At 26.5% G+C, this 19,251-nt stretch overlaps 1 protein-coding gene across 11 annotated transcripts in view; it reads left to right on the top strand.

The window, feature by feature from the left end:
- The window catches only part of LOC105839152, a 58,998-nt gene that overhangs the window by 11,005 nt on the left and 28,742 nt on the right, over window positions 1–19,251 (top strand). For 8 of the 11 annotated variants that reach the window (XM_036284798.1, XM_012685247.3, XM_036284797.1 and 5 more), the window contains one exon: window positions 3,335–3,887. In XM_036284798.1, coding sequence (XP_036140691.1) covers window positions 3,687–3,887 — 201 coding nt within the window. In that variant the 5' untranslated portion in view covers window positions 3,335–3,686. Of the gene's footprint in view, window positions 1–45; window positions 3,006–3,334; window positions 3,888–4,705; window positions 4,848–19,251 lie in introns of those variants that run through there. The other 3 variants (XM_036284799.1, XM_036284801.1, XM_036284800.1) reach the window with 3 other exon arrangements.

The raw sequence follows: 19,251 nt of genomic DNA on the forward strand, positions 1-19,251 counted from the left end.
TAAATTCTTATCGCATCTTACTCATTTTTCTTATCATTTCACTCAACTTTGATTTTGCTCATCTGTTTTTTTTTTTTTTTTTTTTTTTTTTGTTTAATTCAATAACCATAAAATTAATTGTGTGATTATAAAAAACGCATAATTTCTTTTGCAGCACGTTTTCACAACTTAAATAGATTTCTTCTGAATTTTTTATACTTATTAGGATAAAAATAATTTTTTAATTTATATTACATATCGAAATAAAGGCTAAAGATAACAAAAAAAGTGTAAAAATTTACTTAAAAAAAACTAATTTATTAATATACTTTGTAATTTTTAAAATCCTGGTTTTTACTAGCGTTTTAAGTAAAAAATTTCACGACGATTAATAATCTATCATAGGGATTGACTACACTAAGTTCAAAACTGTGAAGAAATTTATTTATACACTAAGGATGACCGAAAACAATGTGCCGAAACATTTATTTAATAAATTATTAAAAAAGCAACCTACAACTTTAATTCCATAAGTAGTTCTAAATTGCATTGTTTGTTATTAAATATATATCTTGACTACGTGGGTTACTGGTCCAATTTTCACCTGTCGCTGTAGAAAATACGACCAATAAAATACGTTTACTTGGCCAGACAATAAGTCATCACTATTAACAACTTTTTTTTAAAGGAATGGAACCATTTCTATTTTACCGGATAATTCATAATTGAAAGTTATCTGAATCAAAGTATGATCCAAAATAGTCTGTGGTGGGTTAATTATTAAATGCAAGTCTAGATTAAAAACCTATTTACTTTTCCATTGTGCTATATTTGCTTAGAATGATAAATTCTTTAACTTACCTAATGTATTTGTATTATTGCTGAAATATTACTTGTAATATTGTATAACTTGTATAACATTGTAATGTACTTGTATAAAAGTAATTTTAAAGGTATTGTAGAAGCTGTTTTCCAACAAATACGAGAGAATTTTATTTGCATTCCTAACGTTAATTATTCTTTTTTATAATTGATATTCGCGCAATAACTGAAATTTTTATAATTAATGATTGCCTTCTCTTGTTCTTTTTTCTTTTTTCCCTTTTCGACTTCAATTCTGTCTCGATTTTTTTTTAATTAATAAAAAATGAGAAGCTTTTTCGTATAAAAAAATGCATGCAAAAGAGTAATCGCAAGAACAGATGAAATTTTATTCATTTTAAGACCTACTATTTTGAATCTAATTTAACGGCTAAATGATAGTTTATAATGAGACATTGATCACAGAAAAATTTTAAGTTGGGCTTTTTTATTTCGAAGATATGAGATAAAGTAGCTATTATTCGTCAATATATTAAGATCCATAGCTAGATCAATAAAGCTTAGTTAAGCAATTAGAAAAAGGATGGAAGCACGAAAAAACATTTCTCACATGAAAAGTGCTTTGCAAAAATTTATTTTATAACTATTTGTTATAAACATTGACAATTAACTGAAAGAAAACTAATTACGCCAATCGATTCTACAGAAAAAATTATTAAACACATAACATATGTGTATGATTTTCTTAAACCATATTCCGTTTATGCATTAAAAATCGATCTGTAAAGTTAAGTCATCTAGATACAAAATTTATTTTTTCAAAGTATTTTGAAAAAATTTTAGAAGTGTTTTTTATGCTGTTGTCTATTTAATTGTTATTGTTTAGCTTATTATCTGGATAGAAAAGTGTGCAGAAAAATTTTAACATTAATTTAAAAATGTAATGTATAAAATATTATGTTATAATTGTATGTTATGTTATGTTATGTTATATTGTTATGTTATAATTGTAAATCTAATTTAAAAAATTATTTATTCTAAATTTAATTTATGTAACATGAGCAATATTTAAAAAATTGATGTTAGAAATATTTGCATAAATGTTGTATAATGGAGAATTATCTTAACACAATTATTGCTAAATATATATCAGAAAAATTTTTAATTATTATTGTACAAATTATTGCAAAATGAAAGAAAAACATTATAAAACAACAGAAAAACATTATTAATAGTATGAAATTGTACAATTGTATAATTATTATTTACGCATTTTTAAGTGAAAATTTCATTAAGAAATTCGAAATAGCAGGCATAAAACATACATACTATTTTAATATTATTTTTAAAGATTTGATGCAAATAAATAGATTTACAAATTATAATTACAAAATTACTTTCTAGCAAAAGATATATTTCCTGTTTTTGCAAAATGTAACTATTATTGCGAAAATTCCTATTTGGATAAGTTTAGTCATTTTAATCTTAATGGGTTAATGAAGAATGGTTATGCTTCAACCCATTACATCTTTAAAGTGAAAAGTAAGTTAATCTTGAAATTTTTCTGTTGAAATTTTTCTGATCTCAATGTTTCATGATAAATTATTATTTAATTTATAATTTAAGTCCGAAATTACGAATTCCAAAATGGGCCATCACTCTGTTCAAAGAGTTTATTAGACTAAGTCCACTTTACACAATTTTCGATAGAGTTTGATACAGGTTTTTTTGTACTTTTAGATATTATATAAAAAATATGAAAAATATTTATTTTGCTTTTTATACACGGTATATATTAAAATATTGTTTGTTATATGTAAAAGCCATTAATCTTTTAGACTTTCAATACTTATTTTGAATACTTCATGCATATATTAACTCTCCCCTCTCTTCTCTTTCTCTCTCTGTTACTTATATTATTCCGTTTATAGTAAAAATATGGGAATATAATAACTATTGCTTGAGATAAAAGAATACGCTATAGCTATTCTATGTTCTATGTCACTTCAAAAAGTGATTGTGTGCAATATATGTAACTAGCGATTTGAAAAACGATTACGTATATTAATATTCTTTTTTTACTGTTCTTATTAGAAAAGTGATAATCCAAAGGGATATTAGAAAAATATAAATAATAATAGCTCTTATTTTATGACCAATTATTTAGTTGTATTTATTTTGACATGGAGCCGTATATTATCATTGTGAGTGAAGCAGCAGAAATATAATCGCCAATATTTTTTGTTAAAATAAATTGCAAATGTTTCTTTTAGAAAATAGTACGGAATTAATCAAACTTGATACAATAAATACAATTTGCTTTTTTATCAGAAATACAGCATAATATTGTACAAAACAACATTATTTTCCTATTTCTGTAATTACATTTTTTGAACTTATGCAATATTTTAAATTTTTTGGACTTTAACTGTGAAATATATTAAACTCTCTTTTTTCGTTTCTTGTTTCCTGCATTCGCAACTTTTCAAATTACTATTTAATCTTCTGTGATCTTTGCATCAACTCCGTGTAGGTGACATGCAGTGTCAACGTGGCAACGTTATACTAAGAGTGCAAATTCCTGTGGGGTAAAAAAATATGCATTAACAACTACGAGTTTGACGAGAATTAGAAATTAACAAAATGTGTGTACAAACATGCATCATAGGGGAAGCAATAACGCAAGGAAGAAACATATGAGGAAGAAATGAAGAAAAAAATAAATGTATTTGATTAAATAAAGAAGAAAAAGTGTTGGCAAGACAAAGTTGGGCAGCAGATACACGAAACTGGCGACCCAAGCACGTGACAGCGGCTCTCATGGGTCTCGGACCCGCCGCCGAGCCACCGGTGGGTCGTTCTCTAGCCGGGGTAGTACTACGGAGATGCAATGCGGTCTTTGCGCCGTCGTCGCTGGTTTGTTTCGTCGGGCTATGTGTATTGCAGGTAGTCGACGTGGCTCTGGAGATTCCTGTTATCAGGAATTGGCCGCAGATATGCAGGAACGGCGCAACTCGCAGGAAGAAATTGAACTTGACAAAGCAAGCGAAATCGTGAAGAGAGTGAAAAATGTTCAAGTGGATGAGGTAAGATCACACTTGATTTTTTCAAAATGATAGAGTTGCGTTATGTTCAGGAATAATAAGAGAAATCGTGAATTTTTCTTCTTTATTTTACGTATTTTTATAAATTTATTAAGTGTAATTTAGAGACAGGTTAATTGATAACTTAAATCGGAAACAAAAAGGAAGTCGTGCTAATGGCAACTAATTCTAATAATTTTCCTGTAGAATTCGAATTTGAAAAGAAAAATAATAAATTGGCTCTAGTTTTTAAATAAAACGCAGTTTGCGCAAAAACATTTTTAGGTAATTTTGAAAAACCTATAAAAAACAAGGGAAGATTCTAGAACCTTCTAATTGGAATAAAATGAAAACCTAAAATTTGTTTTTAAGCTTTCGTTTTATCTCAATTAAAAGGTTTTAGGAGCTCTCATTGTTTTTCTACAGATGTTTAAAGATAACCAAAAACACGTTTTTTTGCACTTGTGATTTCGTCTATTTAAAAACCCAGAGCCAATTTAGTATTTTTAGGCCAGATTCATATTTAGTGCATTTAAATTAGCAAAAAATACTCTTAAAAATTCTCTTTAAAAAATCTGTTAAAGATAAAATTTTTTGGCCAATATAATTATTGACACAATATTGATAAGTAAGTAGATAGAGTAGAGTAAATTAAAACTGAACTGTTTTGAATCATTTTGCAGTTTCCGTAATAGTTAACGAAACACTAATTTACATGTGTTAAATGAATGTCAACTCAATGAATATTAATTGAATTATTATTATATACAGGGTGATTCAAAACAATCTTTTGTTCTTAAAATATTGTATTCTTGACTTAGAGAAGGGAGTCAAAAAGCCAGCGATTTTGGCCAAAATTGCAAACCTTCAGAATCCAACGGATTATTTTGTATGCTACAGAAGTTATTGTATTACAAATCAGATATAAAAGGTAGACAAGGACAACGCAACTCACCATTAGACGTGAGTGCTTAGGGTGCTTTTTCACGCTGATGTTCAATGCTAGATTTTTAGTGATCATATGACTAGATTTTAACGTCAACGTTAACAAAGAGAAGTTTAATTTTTCCAATCGTCAAAGTCGATGAAAACTATTATTGATGTAACGGGAGGTAAAAATGGATTCTGAAAATGTTAATTTATCTGATATGTAATTTATTACGATTATTATATTATTCAATTATATATCATCTGAAAAACAGAAGAAAAACAGAGTAGTAATGACTATGCTGCTTGCGTTTTTGAGGTAATGGATTTAACTAGAAGCGCTTCTTTGAATATTTTCAATTTATTTTGTGTTAATAAAATAATAATTAAAATACCAATATTTGTTTTCTCTTTTTTCTTTGTTTTTTATTACATTTAAACACTTGCAATGCCAAAAATAATGTGTGTAAACATAAAATATTTTGTTTTTCTTTTAATGCAAGTCTTTTCTCAGATAGATAAATTTAATTACAAGCAACAATGGAAATATTATTTACTATATTTATATCTAACAAAAGAAAATGTAATAAATCTTTAGACATAACTTGATCAACAACTGGAATTGGTAAAACAATTGGCCATTTGACTTAAAATAAAATGCTGCACTTTTTTCAAGTACTTTTTCCAATCCAGCACCAACTTTGATCACGTGATCTATTTTTACTCAAATCCAACGTTAAAGCATTAAATGAAAAGGTTGTACCCTTATACGTTTCCTGTGATCAGTCGATAGCCATACATAATAGTACACATTAACAACATGTTTTTGAGAAGGAAAAATCGTGTCGGAAATTCGATATTTTAAGGACAAAGATAATTTTGTTAGCACACATCCTTCCCCCCTCTCTCTCTTCCTTCCTCCCCCTTTCTCATTTTTTTTCTCTATTTCACTCATTCTACTCATTACTAATACCTTGTAAAAATGGTTCAACCTTGTACTGCTGTATTTGAGTTCTTTGAAAAAGATGGATGAATTTCTCAAGGAGTATCAAACAAAAAGAATTTCTTTTAATAAACTTTAATTACACTAATTTTGCTTTCAATCTATTTATTCACTCAAGAAAACGAAAACAAATTAAGAAAACGAAAAAATTACGAATTTATTAGTTAATCATAAAGCATTTTAAAACTTTTCTTAATTAATTATTCTGATAATTACTTAAAAAACGTATATTGGGCCAAATAATTAATGGACAATGATTGATACTAGATTTATTAGTAAAATTAGTAAAATCATCAACTGGTTTCTATCTATTGTCTATCTAAGGATCTTCTCTCTTTCTTTCTTTATTTATTTCCTATTCCTATTGCCTGTTGCCTGGCATTGTGTGATGGCCTTAATGGTATTTATTTATAATATTATTAATATCAATAACATATTTAAATTCAAAAATTACATTATTAAGTTTACTAAATGAAAACAATTATTTGATGAAACTAATATACTTAACTTGAAGAATTATTATTCTCTAAATTATCATCAATGCAAAATCAGTGAAATCAGTGAAGATATACTGATTTTCAGTAGTTATTTTTAGTTTAAATTACTTATAACTTACTGATTATTGAAATAAATACATTAATTTTTCAGTAATTGTACACTAATTTTGAAGAGAAAATCACTAAAAGACAAGTATTTGTTTCCATTTTCCTCCTAAATATTATAAATAATTCTGTTGGAAAAAATTAACATCTCAACCAGGAATCAAACCTGGGACCTGACTTTCTTAACAGAAATTATAGGAGAAGTGTTACACATGTATGCATGATTTTGTGTTTTGAAAAAAAGTCCTTTCTTACTAATTTTGCTCGCAGCATCCAAAGAATGAGATGTAAAAATCCTATCTTTTTGCTGTTAATAGAAACTTGTAAAACATATTTTGGTTCCTATTTGAGGTTGAAATAAGAAGGAAATAATGTTTATTTAACTGGAAAATTGTGGAAAATATTTTTTAAAGGATAATAAACGTTTTTAAAACGTCTGTCAATCAATATCTATATTTGAACGGTTTAATAAAAGATGAAAAGTTTAAAAACAACCACATTACATTTTCATTTAATAAATTCTACACCATAAAATTTTAAAGAGATGCTGTACATATAATACGGATGCATGCACAATTAAACAATAATAAACTAATTGTAAGTAATACAATCGTCCATGGGTATATTAGTTTGTGTGCATTATATGTAAGTTTCGTATATGTAAGCTAGATAATAGGTGACTATACATTACGATATTCACTACCAATACTACAAATCTATAGTATATGTGACGTTAACTATAGATTACCAGTACAGGTAGTGAATATCGGGACGCAGCCTATACGGTTTTTCCATATTCGAGCCAGTGCTAAGCCACTGGCACGAAAACTAGATGGTGGGGACAGAACGCACATGCGCTTAGCAACTCGGCTACATTCGGAAAGTAGAGCTATTTTCTCTCCTTTTCTTTCGGACGCTGTTCTTTTCTCAGTACTTTGAATGAAAGAGAAAGAAAGAAGATAATTCTGCCGCGCTCTTCTACACCACTACTTTTTGCACAATTACTCTATTACATCAGGTTTTCGAGATAAATGAATTTAAATATTTAAAAAACAGTTTTAACCATCTTATTATATTAAGATTGAAAATCTGATGCGACAGAGTAATCCTGCAGCCAGATTCGGATTCTGCGAGAAAAATTTCTAATAAGAAACAACGTTTGCTTTTTAAAACGCAAAAAAAGTTAAAATTTTATAGACTTGTGTTATTGACAGAAATATATAATACATTAAACTAGTTTTAAGTGGAGATTAAGTGAGATTAATTTTAATAAAAAATGACATTTTTTACAACATAAATAGAATTTAGAAACAAAATACCACAATAAAATAGCCTTATAAAAATCGAATTTTTTAAAATATAAATAAAACATATAAAATATGTACATACTTCTGATAAAATAATATACATTTAGAAACATAATATTTTATTTTATTATGTGAATATTTGTCATAAAAATAAGGGAACAATTGACGTAAAATACAATGATTCTAAACATAAAGCATACATTTGGTTGATGACATTTTAAAGTAGTACTTGAGACATTCTTAAATATAAAAATCAATTAAGAATACCAATTTAGCTGTCTTTGGCAGCGCCTTCTATTACAAGACCTATCACCTATTAAGCCCGTTCTACATTAATCGCAAGCAACTACTGGCTGCTTGCGATTAATGTAGAATGAGCTTTAGACACAATTCTTGGTCTGCTTACTGCTGCTTATTTACGCACATACAGAGTGTGCAGTAATTTAAGTGAAAACGCTTATATGTAGATTGAGCAGTTTAAATTAAGTCGAGAAGTACCATGTCGCAATAATTGAGTTATTAAATATTGAAAATTGCCGAATTAAATGGCTAATTATAATAAGCTAAGCTTATTAATTTTATCGTACAAGCGCACAACAAAATATGACTACACGGTGATCATCATAGGCATGCAGGAAATTGTTATTTATAAGTGGCATTGGCTAAGCAGGTGCAGTGAATAAAGTACATCTTCAAACATCTTTCCGCATGCTTAGCAATAATGATGGGCGATTATATCTCACTTACAATTAGAAATAAATGTAAAAAATCAAATGTCTTCTCTTAAAAACTGATTTTTAAAAAAATTACGACAAACTTTTTTTTTAAATCTTGTTTTTTTTAGATGTATGTACTTAATATCTATATTTTAATTCTTATATGATTTATTTTTTATTTTTTAAATGATAGATTTGATTACCATTAATTTAAATATAGAGTAAAATTGATTATTGTTATATAACTACTATTTTTAATTTTTTAATTTTTAATTTTTATACTTAAAAAAGAATTTTAATAAATTGTGAACATTTTGCACATATTTCTATATAGTTATATTTGAATTATTATTTGCAAGTTTTTTATTACAAAAAAAAAACTTTTAATGTTAGTTGCAACTATGCATAATGTTAATGATTTAAAAACTTGCCTATAGTGGAACACTCAAAAAACTTGAAATTATAACAAAAAATTGAAAAGTTAGTAGCTATATTTGTACTATAGATGTCGGTCTCCAATTTCTGTTCAAAATAAAATATTATTACAAACTTATTCGTGACTTGTGCCATTATGCTATGTACTAACCAGAAAAAATCATATGTATATATATTATACATATATATACATACAACATATAATGATTTTTCTAGTTAGTATACATATATATGCATATATATATGTATATACTAACTAGAAAAAATATATATATTGTATATATATGTGTAACAATTTTTTTATATAGTGGAATACCGTACTTTTATATACTGAAAGACTACTTTAAAATAGTGCACAAAACTCTTCATACGCGTTCGATGCACATGAGTTAGGAATGAGTGATTCAACTGCGTAGCAACGTTTATTATTTATTGATGTTTTTATAAGTTCTCTCTTTCAGCTGTATTTTATAACTTGATAAGACAGTTCAATATCATTTTATTCTCGTTGTGTAGTTTTCTTGTTAAGTAGAAGAAAAGAAAAGAAAAAAAGTGATAATACCTGCACAACGGCAGTGTAACGATGACGATTGTTTTATTGAGTTACAGAATACAGCTACTGGCAATTTGCATCGGAAAGGATATGATCATACAAGTTTTGCGCAAAATTGTGATTTAGTTGTACAGTCAGTTTATTTCTTGCAGTGTTTTGATTTGGGGTAATATTTTGAAAAAACTAGAAAGAAAAGTTTTGATGTACAAAAACAACATTTCTATTTATTATATATATATATATATATATATATATATATATATATATATATATATATATGGGATGTTCTCTATCAAAAAAGCCATCTCCTGCCCTCTTCAATTTTTGAGATCAAATATTATAAAGGTTTTGGTCAACTTGTGATTAATCAAAGACCATCTTTGAATATTCAATCTTAAGTAGAACAAAAATCATTTATGAAAATCAAATTAGTATCAATAATCCATGTTCAGAACGCTTTTTTATTATTCTATCTTTATTGTTAGACGTAAAACAAGAATAGAATGACAAATAATTGCGCTAACGTTTTTATAAGCGCATTCTGAATACGAGCCAAAATATATAAATTTAAAACGGTTAGTAAGACTCTAATAATTCAAATAATACGTTGGGGAAAAGATTGCCAATAAGAACCAGCACTGGATATAAGTGTACAAGAAATTTATTTAGGTTAATGTTAAACGCGTTGCAACGCAAACGCAAATAAAATTATGTACATTGGATACTCGAGTACCCAAACATTTCGACTCACAATTTGAGTTCTCAAAAATATCTGTTGTAGTTACATAAAAACATCATCTTCTAATGTAAAAATGCATATCAAAATGAAAGATCTTTGTGGTCAAATAAGAATAAAAGATAATTCAAATAAAAAAGGCAGGAAAGTAAATAATTATATTTTGTTATTTGACATTAACAAAGTTATATCTTTACAATTTTAACTGTAATAGATTGTCTGACTTTTTTATGTTCTATTCCTATTTGACTACGAGAAAGATCTTTCACACTTTTGATATTTGTTTTTACACCATTAGAAGATGATGTAATTACAACTACAAATATTTTTTAGATTTCATGCTGTTGCATTAAAAAAAACGGAATGTGAGTCAAAACTGCATGCTCGATGTACATAATTTTGTTTGCGTTCGCGTTACAACACGTTTAACATCAACCTAAATAAATTTCTTGCACAAATGTATCCATTGCTGGCCCTTATTAACAATTTTTTCCTCAACGTATTTACCAATATATTATATATATATAGTTATTTAGACTTTTATATGATCTTTGTTTTACTTTGACTACTGGAATATACCAAATATTCAATGAGAATTATAAAAAATCAATTATGTAATTTGTAAAATATGTTAATTATTACATATATTACGAATTGTATAATAACATATCAGTCATTTTGAACTGATTCTTGATGTCGACTATATTATGATATCAAATTCATTATTTTTACGTCATCTTGATGTTTTTGTGACTAAGATGTTCTATTTGAATTGTAAATCGAAGTGGTCTACAGTGTGGCGTAACGCGTAAAGTAAATGTATGTGCTTGTATATATATGTATATACGATATTATAAAATACAGTGTATTATTAAAATATATATAATAATAACAGCAAGGCAATGTATAAATCAACAGTTATAGACAATTTTAGAGTGAAATTCATAAGAATGTTTTTGAGGTTTTGTACGTTAGCCAAAACGGATCTCATTTTTCAAGTTAGTTATGCGTGTGTTTTCTGTGCCAAATATCTACTGAGCTTACGTATATATGTTTCTTGAAGGTGTTTTAATATTTTATATAACATTATGTAACATATGATAATATTTTGTTTTGTACCTATGCAAATTAAAAAAAAATCTAATATATCTTATGCTATAATATAATTAAGTAGAGATGCATAAGCATAAGACTATAAGAAAACGCAAAAAACCTAAAATGGAATTGACAAAAAAATTGTTAAGTAGAATATTTTTAAATGTAAAATTTCTCACTATTGCAATTTATTTAATTTATCCCTCAATCAAATGCGTTGACTGGCAATCCATTACATTATTTAGCAATTTAGCGTCACTCAGTTTTTAGATGCAGTGATGTTAAAGAAAAGTATGGATATGCAGTGTCTGTTTTGTCTGCGTATTTCTTTCACTTATTTTTCAGAAAGCCGTAATTTCTCGAAGATAGAACTACCTCGTTACATACTCTGTCCATTAACATTTGAATGATTAAATTGTAGATCTGATACGTGTGATGAAAACGCATATTTATGTTTATGTTGTAGTTTATGCCGTTTTTTATTCAACGACTATAATTGAAAATATTATTGACACTTTATTAATTGTTAATTGTTATATCGTATTTATTTTATTATTCAAATGAGTAAAATTAACTTATAAAAAATTATAAATATATACTATATAATTTAAAATGGTGGTTCCATATAATGTTGATGTGCTCTAGTGGTTGATTTTGAGTAAAAATATTTGTTAATTGGCACTTTCTTTTAATTAGGAAAATTTACTCTTTTGTTAATTAAAAAAAATACTAATAAAGAAGAATGTCTTCTTTATTAGAGAATAAACATTATTAGAGAATAAAGTTTTTACTCGCTCGATTATGCGGATTGTTTGACTGTCTAGAGTTCAAAACTTTGATCGGTAGATGACACTGTCAGCAACATCGGGGTTGCTGTCAGTGTTATTTGGTAGTGCGATGGCATTTGGCTGTAATATGCTACATTTTTATGCTGTATGCTTTAAAAAGCATTTAAAGCTTTAGCATTAAACGAAAACGTTAACAATCGAAAATTTTGAAATAGAAAAAGAAGACAATTTTATATTTTGAAAATTCTTTGGATATACCAGAAGCACAATTAGTAATATTAGATAAAGGAAATGAAGAAAAGGAAACAATGTAGTAAAAGAAATGACATGATAGAATATTATCATTTTCACGAAAAGCTAAAAATAAAATTGTAAGATAAATATTTATAAAAATTTTAAAAATATTAGTAGATATACTTACAAAGTATAACAAGTGCATGATCAAACGATAATACCTACATACTAAACTAATGCTCGCAAAGCGACAGCATTATATACTATTGCTTATGTAATGAAATATTATATAACTAATTATTATTTCGTGCGTACACTTTAAATTAATCATATTTTATGTTTCGTATTTTAATCTTATGACCTATGATCTGTTGATACTATTATTTTATCGCATTACATATTCAAGCGTTATGTAAATTTTTGTTATTGTACAATAATAAAATTTCTGTGATTTAAACATTTTTGTCATTATTTACTTTTAAATATTCTTGTGATTTGATTTGTCTTAGCAGCTTACCTTTGATTATTGCATATTGACGTTGCATATTTAAATATTGCGTAAATGCTGGCTATATGTACGTGATAAAAACTTTTATGATTTTACATGCACAACGCGAATATGTTAGTTTCTATCGTCATTTTTAAAAAGAAAGACGCTATGTGAAGAATCGAGCGCATGGATAGCATGCGTATATAGGCATTCGTAATTGTTTCTTGAAAATGATATATTGGAAAATAACTATCATATTTGATTGGATTCGTAATAAAGTAATCTTTTATCTCGTCATTAGAAAAACTTAAAATTTTGCAAAAAAAGAGTAAAGTAGTAAAGAAAGTATTTAAAAAAATTTTTTAATTTTTTGTATCGTTATTATAAAGTTCTTTCCGAGACATTTAACTTTTATTAAGTACAATTTTTTAATAGTTTTTATGATATCTGTGTTGAAAGAAAAATACCGATCTTTTTTCAGAAGTGTGTTTTATCCTTTAAAAGTGCGGAAGAATACGTATAAAAAAATATAATACGTGTTCTTTATTTTGATTTAATACAAATTAAAAGCTCATCAAAATCGAATACTTCCTTTGTTTGTTCTCTTGTTAGATAAATTAATAATATTGTGATATTACAAATCTAGTTTTATTCTAATTAGCTACATTGGAAGTCTGAAAGTAACAGCATGCAGTTTGAATGAACAAGAAAAATGTATAAGTCGCACAATATGCATTAAGATGCTTTGTTTATTCGCCTGTTTCTACTTGTATTGCTTTATGTAATGTTTTATTTTTCTATGCTGCATGGGCTGCATGCCAGTCAGTATACACACACACACACACACACACACACATACACACATATAATATATACTATAATATTTTCTAATATTGTCTATTGCGAAGAGTATTATTATAAGCTTCGGTAGTCGAACTAGCTAAGACACTCGCGCGAAAATAGATTTGTTTGTTAGTAACAGTACCGGCACAATTATCATTAGATTTGATGAGCGAATTTAAATGTAATTAAAAATAATTCAATAGGACCAATGAAATTGTCAAAGAATAAAGATGATATTATACTTACATCAGTTTATAGTAGATCTTGTCGAATAACTTTTGTGTAATTTTTATTATCTCTAGCTCATATAAATTACATCCTGCATTTTTGTCAGTCTTAAAATACTACACGAAGCCAGAAGGCGTAATTTTATAAATTAAATTGACAAGCGAGTTAATTTAATATATTTGATTCTAATAAGCATCTATAAGATTTGTCTTCAAAAATAATTTATTGCGAAAAATAATATCACAGTCAGGATTTCTGCAAAAGCGAATAGCTCGTCGGGTATATATGTCAAAGTGGTCATGTGATTTATAACTAATATTATCCCTAAACTCGAACATTTCCGCAAGCAGCTTGAATGTTACAAAATAAGAACAGTGGGGATGACCATTGTGAAAATCGGCCAAAAAGTACAAACCAGTTATAGGTCTATTCTAGATTTAATGCTGCCATACCACTACATTACTGAGTCTTACAGTTATATTGCAACAATATCGGAATGTAATACAATATTTTAAAAATATTGTTAAAATATCATCTATATCAATCATGTAACTGTCACGGAGTGTGCTGATAAATGTAAATGTAATACTTATTTGGTTAAAATAATCATCAAATTACTAACCGTAGCAATTACATTATCAAATATTATAAAGAACATCTTCAACGGCTTATCTTTTTATATTCTTACAAATTTTTATCGACCGTTATTAATATTAGAATTTTTCTTTATGGTCATAGGTTTTCAACAGTTCAGTGCACACTTGCGAGCAATCAGAATAGCTAACCTTTGATTTATGAAGAAGTTATAATTAAAATGGCTTCTCCCATCTTCCCTCGACTTGCCTTATGAAGATAAAAGATAGATATGTGAATAAGAATTGATATAAATTTATAAGAATAATAGAAATAATATCTTTTTTCATTAATAAATAATTTAGTTTCTAAATCAATGTAAAATGTATAGCTTATAAAAGATGACTTCCATCTTAAATATATAACCATTATATATTTAACACTCTTTTATTGTATCTTTTAAGAAGATACAAGCAATTTATTTAAATAAATATAGATTTATAGAACTAAATCTCTAATAGCATATTCGAATATTTGAATGTTAAATTTTTTTCTTTAGCTTTGTAAATGATATATTGTTTTCTTTTTTTAAAAGTGTATTTTTGGTTTCTTTTTTTATTGATAAATTACTTTCTCTTTTTAAACTTAATTTTTGATTTCAACACATTTAATCAATTTTATAAATTGTTTTAGAATGACATTTCAAAATGATAGATACATAATTTAAAATATTTTATTTGATTGCTCATGTAATCTTTTACAAATCCAAAGGACTATTTTTGTGCATTCAGACTTATAAAAAAGTTATAAACATTACCATATGTGTATTTGCAATGTTCACAAATTTTACATAAGATTTTCTGTTGCATGGTGATATTTATAACATGAATTTATAAAATATATTTAAACCGTTAATAATTTTATGCAGAGTATAAATAAATAAATATATATATGTGCATGTGTGTGTGTGTGTGTGTGTGTGTGTGTGTGTGTGTGTGTGTGTGTGTGTGTGTGTAATTATGTATAATGTAATTATTTTTTGTTATATAAATATAAGTAAAATATATTTATATAACATATATACGTGTAATATGTAAGATATATTCGCGTGTATATTTTATAAATGTGAATGGTATACTACGTCATATTCTTGCAACTTTGCGTATTTTCTGAGAAACTCTCGCGAACTTGGCACACCACATTAAAAAATCTAAAAGTTTCTTTAGAGTTCTAGTATCCTTTCGAATAGTTTTAGAGTTCTCTGTAAGAATTTTCAAGAGTTCCGCGTTAATTAAATATTTAAAAAATTGAATTTGAAAATGTGGTACACTAAGTTTACGCAGCGCACCGAATCGTAAAAATTAATTATTTCTTAGAAGTTTTAGTTTGTTTTACAATAGTTCTACAGTTCTTGATAATTTACATCAATAGTTCTACCGAATTAATTAAAATAAAAAAAATTAAATATAAGGTAATAAATTTTCGTAGCACTTAAAGTTTAGAAAAAATTAATTTTTGTTCTATTTTTTTATAGTTCTCAAAGAGTTTTATAATTCCTGACAATTTTAACGCATTTTGCAAAAAGTTCTGTTAATTAATAATTTTTAATTAATTATTTAAGCCGACCCTTGTATACCATTTATGATTAATAGACTGTGCTGACAGTTTCTATCACTTTTTTTTACAGTTCCCGACAGTTCTCGCACATGGAGAGAATTTTCTCTTAAAAATTCTTTCCGTGCACAGTTTTAACTATTTCGATGCATTTTGCAAAGAGTTCCGTCAATTAATTATCTTTAAACAAGTTGGATTTATCTTAAAATATCAAAAAATCTGCTGGGATTAAATAATTAAAAATTATTAATTGACGGAACTCTTTGCAAAATGCATCAAAGTAATTGGAACGAGAAACTGCCGAAAAAGTGATAGAAACTCTCAGCACACCCTACTAATCGTAAATGGTGCGCCAGCGGTAGGCTTAAATAATTCATTAAAAATTATTAATTGATGAAACTTTTGGAAAATGCATCGAAATAGTTGGAACTATGCGAGAATTGTCGGGACTGTCGAAAAAATAATAGACATTGTCAGCACATTCTAGTAATTGTAAATGGTGCGCCAGCGGTAAGTAATTAAAATAAGTAATTAAAAATAATAAATCGACGGAACTTTTTAAAAATGCATCGAAATAGTTGGAACTATGCAAGAACTGTCAGTAACTGTCAAAAAAGTGATATAAACTCTCAGTAGTTTAGCACCTTATATTTTTAAATTATTTTTATTTTAATTAATTCGATAGAACTATATCAATACATAGAAAAAAAAGCAATATAGCTAATAACATATATAATTGCGGGCTGCCAACTACATAAAATATTTAATACAATAATATTTACTGTTAATGCAAGTACAATGTTGATACTGCAATAGCATATATTATTGTATTGAGTATATCTGTAGTTGGCAGCCCGCAACTACATATCTTATTGGATATATTACATTTTTTTTCAGTGTATATATTATCAAGAACTGTAGAACTATTGTAAAATAAGGTAGAACTCTTAAGAAATAATTAATTTTTACGATTTGGTGCGCGCTGCATGAACTTAGCGCACCACATTTTCAAATTTAATATTTTTATTTTTAATCAATGGAACTTTTGAAAATTCTTACAGAGATCTTTGGAACTATTCGGTAGGATACTCGAACTCTAAAGAAACTTTTAGATTTTTGAATGTGGTGTGCTAAGTTCACGGGAGTTACTGAAAATATTGCAGTACATTCGAATACTCTGAGAATATCAGTAATATTTTTGTGATATTTTCCGAATATTTTCAGTACCTCTTTGTGCCGTTAGAGTTATATAATAATAATCATGTTTTTAAAAATTTGAAAAGATTTAAATATGATTATTAAAATATTTATCACACACAAAATATTGTTTATATGTCGTTTGCTATAATATTTAACTTTACTATTAATATTTAAGATTTGTAAAATGTCTATGATTTATGTATACTTTATCAGTTTTATAAAAGTATAATAGAGGTGTGCTTTTGAGTAAAAAATATATACATTAAACAATAATTTTGAAATATTTGTTTTTTTAGTAACGTAAAATAAACGCAAGCTTTGCATTATTTAATTAAATAAATATAAATATGTTTTACTTTATAATTTATTAATTTATTAATAAATAAATTTGTTATTTTGGCTATGTTCTAAAATTGACTGTCAGTACTGAAAATCTATAATCTACGTTACGTATACTATACACACACATTTTCAGTACTGGCAGTGTATATCGGAGTACAGTCTTTACATTCAAAGATTTCAATTAAAGTTTTAATTATATTAATATTTATAAGGATTGTTTTTCTCAGATATTTTATAGAACCGCGCGCACAGATACATAAAACACACACACTCATTAAAAATGAAAAAATAATAAAAATAATTTTTGATAATTCACCTGCATACAACACTTTCTACGAGATATTTAAAATTAGATCTAAGGTCAGATGTTGGTAGCTGTCGTCATCAACGTTCCTGACCTAGACTCGCTGGAGTGTAAACATTCGACACGTTCATAGAACGAGAAAGATATGTGTGTGGGAATAAAAAGAAAGAATTAATTAATATTTAACATTAAATTAGTTCATATTCATAATTTTTACTGTTGAAAAAAGTAAAAACTGATATAATATTAAAATTTGATTACCGCGATTTTATATATACCACCTATATCATAATCAATATTAGTCTACCATATAATCCACTATATTTATATTAAATGTCGTTGTTAAAGATGACATCATTTATTTAATATTAAATCTATACAAATAGAGTTAAGAGAATTACATTATTAAACTATTATCAATTTTAAAAATATTATATTATAATCATTTTTTTATTAATTCTTACTTTTAGCTTTAATTAGGAACAAGAAATTGATTAATATAAAAATTTTTTTATATTATATATTATTATATCATATTTGCGCGTGCCTATGATACACTTTATATGAAGTATTGATATCTTGATGCACATTATATATTCTGACGTCACAATAGTCCGTAATTATAGATGAAGGTCGTCGATACCGACATACTTTGTTTTTGGATTATATTTCTTAAACAAAAACTGAAAATAAAATTTTGAAAATAAATATAAATTAAAAAGTGTTTTATATCTGATGATATCGTTTTTCGTAATTTGCAAAGTTTTTCGTAAGATAAATAAAAATAAGCACCCGATGAAATAAGTTTTTAACCAACATAATTTGTAACAACATTTGCAACATTTTCTTCTTATTTTTTCCAATTTATTTGTACAAAATATTTACAAGTTTATGTAAGGATTAAGGACGTTAAAGATTCCCAGAAGACTTTTATTTTTTGTCAATTTATATAAATATTTTATGAAAGAATAAAACAAGTTGATAAAAACGGGCTTAATCAACGTGGTAATTATTACGCAAAATACAACTAAAAAAATCAGATTTTTATTTTTTGTGACTTTTATTTTTAAAAGACATGTGGGGTGGGTTCCTCTTTCATTTTACTTCTCTTCCCTTTTCAACGTCCAACAGTAAGTCGCTATCATGTTTACATCCCATCGTCTTTACCTGTGTAATTATCATTTTTACATAAAGAAATAGTCAATTTAGCTGTACTTTATTTAACTTTATTTTTCTTGTTAATTTATTAGTTTTTCTAAAAATATCTGATTTCATATGATAAACAAAAATAAATGACGAATACTATTTATTCAAATCTTTGCGGTATAAGGAGAGAGAAAGAGAGAGAGAGAGAGAGAGAAGCTTTTAATTAAATAA

The sequence above is a fragment of the Monomorium pharaonis genome, chromosome 3 (assembly GCF_013373865.1).
Source record: "Monomorium pharaonis isolate MP-MQ-018 chromosome 3, ASM1337386v2, whole genome shotgun sequence".
Taxonomy (NCBI): domain Eukaryota; kingdom Metazoa; phylum Arthropoda; class Insecta; order Hymenoptera; family Formicidae; genus Monomorium; species Monomorium pharaonis.